General features: G+C 47.8%; 1 protein-coding gene across 2 annotated transcripts; it reads right to left on the minus strand.

The window, feature by feature from the left end:
• Positions 1 to 690: 690 nt before the first annotated feature.
• Positions 691 to 7,259, minus strand: LOC146334720 (SLAM family member 9-like). 2 transcript variants are annotated; one of them, XM_084824408.1, is made up of 4 exons: positions 7,091 to 7,259; positions 5,911 to 6,252; positions 5,507 to 5,806; positions 691 to 3,810 (listed from the first exon to the last, which is right to left on the minus strand). In XM_084824408.1, exons 1-4 carry the CDS (start codon positions 7,149 to 7,151, stop codon positions 3,695 to 3,697), a joined length of 819 nt encoding a protein of 272 aa, XP_084680534.1. In that variant the 5' UTR covers positions 7,152 to 7,259; the 3' UTR covers positions 691 to 3,694. The 2 variants fall into 2 exon arrangements, with proteins under 2 accessions (XP_084680534.1, XP_084680535.1); XM_084824409.1 differs by having other exon boundaries at positions 5,650 to 5,806; positions 7,091 to 7,243.
• Positions 7,260 to 10,436: the final 3,177 nt, after the last annotated feature.

A 10,436-nucleotide genomic window follows, 5' to 3' on the forward strand; every position in this document is an offset into this window, starting at 1 on the left:
CCTCGCAGCTGAAGTGGGACCTTCTGGTTACGCGCTGTTCCTGCACGACCTTCAGGCTGACACTTGGGTTGTTCCTGTTTGGCCTTCGGCCCTCCTAACCACAACAGTGTCCTCTTCAGGTGCTTGGCTCCTCACTCACGTCTCACTTCTTCTCGTCCAGCATTTCCCAGTTGTGTCCCAAAACAGCCTTCCGCTCTGGAAGCTGCATGCACGCCATGTCATGGTACATGTAAGAGGTCATCACAACAGCCCTCCGAGATACACACCCAAAGGACCCACACACGTACACCCCCCACACGGACCATATCGATCCTGCCTTTCTCTCATTTAGACTCAGAGGAGGGGACGCTGCTCTGAAACTCATGGAACGCAAACGTCCACATCGAACAAGCCACTAACACAATTGCACAGTTAGGTGTATGCCACCCTGTGCATAGTTACCTGGGAGCAAGCCCTCTTGAATTCTGTGGTGCTTACTTCTGCCTGCACTGGCTCAATCTGTAAACTTGTTGAGCTGTTACAGTTTAGGGACATTGTCTGAGCTATCTGTCTGTAGTTCAGTGTGTTGGGAGCATTTTGCTACCTGTTTGCCACTTACAGCTTTGTTTTTCTAGTGTACACCTAGGATTGTTTTGTGGGTTGCAATCCAGGTTTTGTGCTAACAAGAATTAGTACAGGAAAATCTTTTTTGATCCGTTTATCATTTTTATTAGAAATATGCTTATAACATCACGTCAAAATATATTGTGCATATAATGACATAAAACACACTGCTAAAGATCCTTAGATCTTAGTAGCTTAAAAAGGAATAGAATTTCTTAGCCATTTCTTGGTTTTAGACATCTAGTCTTAATATGTTAAAAAGGGGAGGTCTGATTCTAAGTACCAAGTTCCCTATTCAGTACTGAATAGGCTATTCAACTAACAGGTACACAGGCCTGGTGAGCTTCTAAGAAGGCCCCGCATTCTAAAATCAGCACATATTTATACCCTTTTTGTGTAGAAGTTACCTCATAGCTAATATTATCCCTTGTCCCATAAATTAGGGCTCACAGTCTTAATTATTTCATTGTTATTAAACATTCCCTCCTCAAAAAACATTATATGTACACTTTTCAGGCTAGATACATTTAATTTTGAAGTACACCTTTGAGAAGATAAGTCCTTACTCAAAATTTGCCAATTAAACTTAACCCTTTACATTTTTCTAGACATTGTATATCACACTTTTTGATGTGTATACCTTACACAATGTTTTTTGCTCATTCATTGATAAGTGAAAACTCTGAGTACACTTGTGACCTGGAACATTACAGTCTCACACCTGTAATTTCATTACTCAAATAAACTTTGGGCCCAAGTGACAGGGCCTTTATATGACCATTTTATTTTTGGATACCATCCGGATCATCTTGCCCATTATTTTTATGCTAGTTACCCAGAATTCATTGTGAACCTGCTTGCATCTTCTCCATTGGCCCCAGTTACCTTATTATTTATTTAATTATCTGGATTCCTAATTACCTTCTGTGCAACATGCCTAATTGCCTGGGGCTTGCTGCTCCAAGACGAGACAACTTCTGCTTGTGTGTGTGTGTGGGGGGGGGGAATGCTCACTTTCATCAGTAATTTCAGCCACATGGAGGACTTTTCATGGCAGATCCATGACAGAGCTTTAACAAAAGGCCGTTGGCCAGCTGGAATGCAGCCTTCTGCTTTCAAGTGTCTGTATTTTCCATTTATACCAGAGAGATTGGTGTGAGCAGCTCTTTGTCTCTTAGTTCTGACCCTTTTATGTCAGGCAGGATGATCTGGAACTCCCCTCCTCGTGTCAAAGCAGAACCTCTGTGGCATCTTAGACGGAACCATCCACACACAAGAGGAAGGGATCAGCCGGCTTGTGAGGAACCCCAAGTTTTGCAGAAGTACAAAGAAACCTCTATGGAAAAGTGTGAGGGGCGGGGGGACACCTAATGAAGACCTAGAATACTCAATGGAAACAGAATGCTGACTGATGGGGCTGGGGAAGGAAAACGAGGGGGGAAGGAACAAAATATCTGGAACCCTGAACACAAAGCATTCTACGTACATGCTGCAACATTTTGTTGCAGATCCCCAGTTGGAAGCAAGGCCCCGTCTCTGCAGTAAGGCTGCCTCTTAGGCAAATAGGCACTGCAGCCTTCAGAGAGACTCCCTCAGCCACCCTTTGAGCCGTCACTTAAACGTCTTCCTGTACTTTGCATGTTTAGAGCGAAGGTGTGAAATTTGCAAGACAACAACAACGACCTGAGAAACGTTCAGCTGTTTCCGAATTGAATCTGACCACATCTTCTCACTCACGGCTGCTCTCTTGCCTTGTGCGGGGGCGGTGGCGGCGGCGGCGGCGGGGGGGTTCAGTGAGCTGTTGCTGCTGCGATGCCACATTATTCATCATTTCTCAGGGCCGGATGGATGAATGCCGTCTCCTTGCTTTCAAGGACGTTGATCGGGAGGTGCTGCGTGGTCCTTATCCACAGACCACAGTTGTGGGGGAAAAACCTGGTGTGTGCAAAGATGGTTGTGTTGCATTAGAGAGATGCGAGGCAGAGCTATCTGCCAGGAAGCTGGCCCAGGAGGGGCAGCCAGGGCAGGACAGGATGCAGCCAGGGTAGGACAGGAAGGGCAATGGAAGGATTCAAGCAAGGAGAAGGACCACATGCGGGGAGAGGAGTCAGTGGATCAAGGCATTAAGAAGGAACGACAAGGGAGGAGACAGTGGAAAGGGTGAATGTGGAAACGAGAGCATCGGAGGAGGAGGAGGAGGAATGGGAAGCAAGGCAGTGGTACCAAAAAAGAGGTGTGCAGCAGCTGTCAGAGCCAGGGAGCCACGCAGTCGTGGCCAAAGGCGGAGAGAGGCACGGCTAAGGCCCTGGTTCCCAGGATGGACAGGGATCCAAAGCAGCCAAGCAGAACCCCCTGAAAAAAGGAAAGAAGGTGGTGAGCAGCCCAGTGCTTAAGGGGGAGGGGGAATTCCAAGCCTTGACAGCAAGAAAGGCACACCGGGTTATCAGGACGAAATGAACACCATACCTGCTACTAGGGTGGCCAGGGGCCCTCCTTTACAGAGGGCAATCCTCTGTTTTGGAGGGCTGGCAGAGGGCAATCCTCTATTTGATGGACTGCCCAGTCCTCGTCTGGTTTAAAGTCAGAGAACCATGAGCAGAGCCTGGAAGTTATTATTTATTCACCATGCCCTTCATGATCAAATCCCAGGGCAGTGGACAAAATGCACTAAAACAGCAATTAAAATAAAATACAAAGCTACGAACAACAGCAAAGGAAATCTACCAAGCTATTTAAAGAATCAGCAAATGCTCGGCCAAGCTGCCTGCCCACCGTTACCCCCGGGACAGCAGCTTGAGCAGTAGGGCACACAGGTCCCCTGGCCATGGTTTTCCCCACGATGGTGAGATGTATTGTACTTCTGTTGAAATAATAGTTATTATTTCCAAATTTGCACCTATACACACAAATTTGCATATGCAAATGTTATGCAAATCAGGGCCCTCTTTGGTCCACTTTTCTGGTTGGGGAAGTCAGCTTGTTCCTCGCCATATGGAGAAAGACTCCGTCTTCAATGGAGGCCTCCAGAAGTTGAGAGGCCCGTCTGGCCACCTGCAAGACAGGATGGCCCCGTCCAGCCATCTGCACCAACTCAGCATTGGTCCCGGTCTTTTCTTTCCAGTATGTTCAGAAATGTGACTGTGGCAATCTGCACCATGAGCCCCACGCCAATGGCAACCCTGACCCAAGAGAAACAGCTGTGTGCTCCTGTAGAGAAGAAGAAGGGGGTGCCTCTTTAGGGAGCAAAAACAAAGAGTGCTCAGACCAGGCAGAGGGCTGGGGGGGAAATACACACGGATACACACCGAGCCCCTCCCACTGGCTGGCCACTGCCCCATACCAGATGGCCACCAAGTTCCATTAAACTGGAATAACTGGACACACTTTGACATATTGATAGGGCTGCATGGAGAACAAAACACTTGGCTCCCCTCTGAACTGTGATGCTTGCAACCATCGACCCATAATACCTTTGAGATGTCTGAGAATGATGTGTGTATGTGTGTGTGTGTGTGTGTGTGGCGGGGGGGGGGGGATTGCAGTAGCACCCTCTGCCCTGACTTCACTGCAAGGCAGGGGTGGGCAACTTGTGGCCCTCCAGACGTTTTGGCCTACAATTCCCATCAGCCAGCATAGCCAGTGGTGAGGGATCATGGGAGTTGTAGGCCAGAACATTTGGAGAGCCCTGCTGCAAAGGCCTCTGTGTGTAGAACTGCACATGCAGAGAGCCCACTGCAGGTTTGGGATCCCTGGAAAGAATAATTTTAGCCAGGGATTAATTGTGGGCAGTAACAAGCGGGGCCTGTGAGCATGTACAGGCAGAGTGCCTTTTTCCCCTTCCCCAGCAGGTAGCCTCAGCCTGCTTGGCCACTTCTGGACTGCAGTCCAGTGCTGGGTGGCTTCCTTGGGAGTCAGTCCCACTGCGCCTGGTGGGTCGTGTGGAGACGCCTGCTTACGGCTGGGCTGTTTGCATCCCAAGATATGAGGCATCCAGAGTAGATGGTATAGCTCCCCCCTAGTGAAGCTTCTGCCACAATGGGCCCTTTAGGCTTAGAAAGTAAAACAGCACTGGTGTGTAACGGGATCGTCTGAACAACAACGACCAAACGCCCACTTAATGTAAAGTTTCTGCGCAAACATTGGCCACTCTGGCTCGGGATGGTGGAAGTTGTAGTCTAAAACATCTGGCAGGCATAAGGGGGCCCACACCCAAGTTAGCTTCTTAAAAGCCTCTTCTGTTAGCTCTCCCTCTCCCTTGGTTACGTTTCTCTCATCGCTGCACAAACGTTTCATTTCTCCCTTCAGATCTCGGCTTTCACTTCTCACGCACTGACCCAGCCTGTCTGTGCCTTGCCTTCGCTTCTTTTCTAAAAGGTTCCCAATAGGCGTACCCAGTTCAAAGGCAGCCCAGACCCATTTTTGGAATGGTGGTTCCCCTTTGGAGGCCTTGATGCTCCCAACAGGCCTTTTTCTTCCTGGTCTTAATGCCTAAATCCCTTTACTAAGAAACAGTACGTTAAGTCATTTTGTGGCGAATTGGGCAGTTAAAGACTGCAAACCAGCAGGATTAGAACTCGACACCTCAGCTAAATTTCCCAGTATGCATGAGTCCCTATTGCTCTGTCTTGCCAGCAGATAGTGATGGCAGGCTATGACTGCAGTTCTGTGCACCTGGGAAGAAGGAACTCCATCAGGCACAACAAATGGATTGCCCTGAAGGACTTCGAGGCTGTTTTTCAGCTAGATTAAAAGGTGAAATAACTACGCGCGCGCACACACACGCACATGCACACACGGTGTTTCACCAATGGTTCCCTGGGCACCAGGATACGGAGGAAAATTGTCCAGAACTCCTAATACTACATCACAAAAAGAGTCACGCTGGGGCTGTGATCTACCTGACCTTCATTCCTGCAGACGCTGAGCAAGTCAAACGAGGCGTTCTTCAGATCAGCTGGATTGCTGACCAGGCAGGTGATGGTGGAGTCCGAGGCGTTGGGCCGCCAGGACAGGTGGAGGGTCGTGCAATTATCGGAGAGCTGGTACCTGTTCGAGACTTCTTCTAAGGCCTGGAGTGGCTTCCCGCTTTTCCAGGAGACAGCAAAGCCCTCCTTTCTGGATGTCTGACACTGTAGACTCACGTTACATCCACCCGGAGTGTTGGACACTAGCTGGTGGCGTATCTGTGGCGTCGGCACCGGCTCTGCAGAACACAAATGAAGAAACGCTTTTGTCCTGCTGCAGTCAGCAGCGGGGATCCTATTCCAAGCTCAGTCCCAATTTAGGCAAAGGCAGGGAATGCCTCACCATAGACAGCAAGGCTGAACGCCTGCTCTAGGATCACTGACGTCGCAAACCTCACACGAGCCTGAAATACTCCGCTGTCCCCCAGCTCCAGCTCCTTGATCCGCAGCGTGGTCCTGCCAGCCCTGTCCAGCCTCTGCCCAAACCTGTCGCTCGGATTGGGCCTTCCCAACTTGCCATTTGCAAATTCGGCAATCAGCAGGGCCAAGCCTGCTGGGGCTTGAAATTTCCACTCGATCTCAGACACCGTTTTTGTTGGGGGTACCACTACGTGAAGCAAGACTGATCCTCCCAGGATCCCGTTCACCGGATGGAGAGGATTTGGCAGTGGTGAATTTGCAGTGCCTAAAAAAGAAAAGAAAAAAAGGGAGTGATAAGGGAGAGAAAACATACAGTATGTCCCCATGATGTCACTATAGACACCGATGCCAGAGTCCCGGAGAATTCTTTTCTGCAAGCTGCACAGCCCTGTTTCTTACCGTTAGTTTGTCACTTCTGAAAACAGGAAGCCCCGGCACTATGCTTCACAGAGAAATTTCTCCTGTTGTCCCAAAATCTGCAAGCCACATGGACCATAGCAATAGCCTTACTGGGACGCTTAGCTGCTTGGAACAGCAGATCTTCTGCCTTATAATTAATTCTACCTTATAATTTTTCTGAAAAAAAAAAAAAGTAAAGGTGTCCCCAACCAGTCGTGTCCGACTCTAGGGTGTGGTGCTCATCTCCATTTCTAAGCCGAAGAGCCAGCGCTGTCCGAAGACGCTTCCGTGGTCATGTGGCCGGCATGACTGAACACCGAGGTGCACGGAACGAGGCCGAGGTGGTACCTATTTATCTACTTGCAATTTCCTGCTTTCGAACTGCTAGGTTGGCAGGAGCTGGGACTGAAGATGGGAGCTCACTCCGTCACGCAGCACTCGGGTCTCGAACTGCTGTCCTGCTGAGAACTTCCCCTAAATTTCAGAAGCCCTTAGTGCAGGTAGCCACCCAGTCTGAGCTCCACCAGATGTCAGATACTAATTTCCAAGTTCTCCATTGTGTCTTAAAAGCCAGAACGATGTTCTTCCTCATTCCATTGGGATGGGTCACTCCGCAGACCACATGGAGCACCCTTGGCCATTCTGGGTCCCTGTGGCACAAGGGTGCAGGTCAGATTTCTGCCTCACTTTCCTCCATTGCTCACCTGGGAATTGTAACAGCAAGAGCAGGGGCAGGAGCCAAGGGCTCTGTGATTCCATCCTCATCCCCGTCTCCACCACCTTCCTCCTTCAGAGTCGAAGTGGACTCACATTCATGGTGCTGGACTTGCTGTACGGTCTTTGGCTACTCCTGCTTTGCCACTTCTGCCCTCTGAACCACAACAGTTTCCTCTTCAGGCCCTCAACTTGCATTCAGATCTCACTTCCGTTCTCACAGACAACACCAGTTGAACCAGCCCCAGTCCTCAGCCACATGGACCCTGCCTTCTTGACGGCCCATCAAGGATGTGGTGTTTTTTGTTGACAGTAGATGTGCCCATCAGAGATGTTGCACTGTAGACAGGTCCTGTGCATCTCTGCGAACCAAAAGCTTTTTTCAGTGATTTTTCAGAAATCAAGCGTTTGAGGAACACCAAACGCTGGAACCAACGGCTGGAAATTGCAAGGAAGCAGATTTCGGCTAAACGCCTGTTCAAACAAGGAAGTATGCTGTGAAACAGGATACTGTTGGCCTAGAAGAAGGTGGTTCAAGGAGACTTACACTTATTTTACCTATTGTACTAACTCTTGAATTCCTACCACCACCACCACCACCCCTGTTTTTGTCACCTAGAGCACGAATTGTTTGCATTTTTATCTCACTGAAGTATCTATAAAACATACTTGCTTTTAGAAACATTAACAGTCTCATCCTATGCACATCCACTGGGAAGTAAATCCCATGGAGTTGAATGGGACTTACTCCCAGGTGTATAGGTCATGGTTGCTGTTGTTGTTCAGTCGTTAAGTCGTGTCCGACTCTTTGTGACCCCATGGACCATAGCACACCAGACCTTCCTGTCCTGCGCTCTCTCCCGGAGTGTGCTCAAGTTCATTAGCCTTGTGATACATTCCATGGGGTTTTCTTGGCAAGAATACTGGAGTGGTTGCCATTTCCTTCTCCAGTGGACTACATTTTGTTAGAACTCTCCACCATGACCTGTCCATCTTGGGTGGCCCTGCACGGCATAGCTTATGGCTTCACTGAGTTACGCAAGCCCCTTCGCCACAACAAGGCAGTGATCCATGAAGGGGTGTATAGGTCATACAGATGGATAAATCCGATAATATTTCTCATATTTTCAATCTCCAATTCAGTTAATCCTGAACTTTTGAGAACCTTTCAAATCTTAAATTTGGTTTGCCCCAAACTTTGAGATGTTTCTTAAAAGTGCATATCAACATTTGTATGGGTTTGTTGTGTAATAATACATGAATTTGTGTTTCCTAATACAAGCATTTTTGTACCCCATAATGCCTAATGCGGTTCTATGAAGACCTACAACACCTTCTAGAGAACTAACACCAAAAAAAGATGTCCTCTTCATCATAGGGGATTGGAATGCTAAAGCAGGAAGTCAAGAAATCACCGGGATAACAGGCAAGCATGGCCTTGGTGTACAAAATGAAGCAGGACAAAGGCTAAAAGAGTTTTACCAAGAGAACACGCTGATCATAGCAAACATTCTATTCCAACAGCACAAGAGGTGACTCTACACATGGACATCACCAGACGGTCAATATCGAAACCAGATTGATTATGTACTTTGCAGCCAAAGATGGAGAAGCTCTATACAGTCAGTCAAAACAAGACCTGGAGCTGACTGTGGCTCAGATCATAAGCTGCTGCTTGCAACATTTTGGCTTAAATTGAAGAACGTAAGGAAAACCACTAAACCATTCAGGTATGACCTCAATCATATCCCTTATACAGTGGAGGTGAGGAATAGATTTCAGGGATTAGACCTGATAGACAGAGTGCCTGAGGAACTATGGACGGAGGTCCGTAACTTTGTTCAGGAGGCAGCAACTCAATCCATCCCAAAGAAAAAGAAATGCAAGAAAGCAAAGTGGCTGTCTGATGTGGCTTTACAAGTAGCTGAGGAAAGAAGGGAAGCGAAAAGCAAGGGAGAAAGGGGAAGATATATCCAACTGAATGCAGAGTTCCAGAGAATGGCAAGGAGAGACAAGAAGGCCTTCTTCAATGAACAATGCAAAGAAATCGAGGAAAACAACAGAATGGGAAAGACTAGAGATCTCTTCAAGAAAATCGGAGATCTCAAGGGAACGTTTTGTGGAAAGACGGGCATGATAAAGGTCAAAGAAGGAAGGGACCTAACAGAAGCAGATGAGATTAAGAAGAGGTGGAAAGAATACACAGAAGAACTATACAGGAAAGATCTGAATGTCCCTGATAGCCATGATAGTGCGGTCACTGAACTTGAGCCGGACATCCTAGAGAGTGAAGTCAAGTGGGCCTTAGGAAGCATTAGTAACAACAAAGCTAGCGGAGATGACAGTATTCCAGCCGAGCTATTTAAAATCCTAAAAGATGATGCTGTTAAAGTGCTGCATTCAATATGCCAACAAATCTGGAACACTCAACAGTGGCCACAAGACTGGAAAAGGTCAGTTTACATTCCAGTTCCAAAGAAGGGCAACGCCAAAGAGTGTTCAAACTACCGCACAATTGCGCTCATTTCACATGCCAGCAAGGTGATGCTCAAAATCCTACAAGCTAGGCTTCAGCAGTATGCGAACCGAGAACTACCAGAAGTACAAGCTGGGTTTAGAAGAGGCAGAGGAACCAGAGATCAAATCGCCAACATTCGCTGGATCACGGAGAAAGCAAGAGAATTCCAGAAAAACATCTATTTCTGCTTCATTGACTGCGCTAAAGCCTTTGATTGTGTGGATTACAACAAACTGTGGCAAATTCTTAAAGAGATGGGGGTACCAGACCACCTTACCTGTCTCCTGAGAAACCTGTACGAGGGCCAAGAAGCAGCAGTAAGAACCGGACATGGAACAACCGATTGGTTCAAAATTGGGAAAGCAGTACGACAAGGCTGCATATTGTCGTCCTGCTTATTTTACTTATATGCAGAGTACATCATGAGAAACGCCGGGTTGGATGAATCACAGGTTGGAATTAAGATTGCCGGGAGAATTATCAACAACCTCCGATACGCAGACGATACCACCCTAATGGCAGAAAGCAAAGAGGATCTCAAGAGCCTCTTGTTGAGGGTGAAAGTGGAGAGTGCAAAAGCTGGTTTGAAACTCAACATTAAAAAAACGAAGATCATGGCATCTGGCCCCATCACTTCCTGGCATATGGAAGGGGAAGAAATGGAAGCAGTGACAGATTTTATTTTCTTGGGCTCTAAGATCACCGCAGATGGTGACTGTAGCCATGAAATTAAAAGACGCTTGCTCTTTGGGAGGAAAGCTGTGGCCAACCTAGACAGCATAGTAAGAAGCAGAGACATCACCTTGCCGACAAAGGTC

Source organism: Heloderma suspectum, chromosome 17, assembly GCF_057233095.1.
Source record: "Heloderma suspectum isolate Gila_16-S chromosome 17, 16-S_ref, whole genome shotgun sequence".
NCBI lineage: Eukaryota > Metazoa > Chordata > Lepidosauria > Squamata > Helodermatidae > Heloderma > Heloderma suspectum.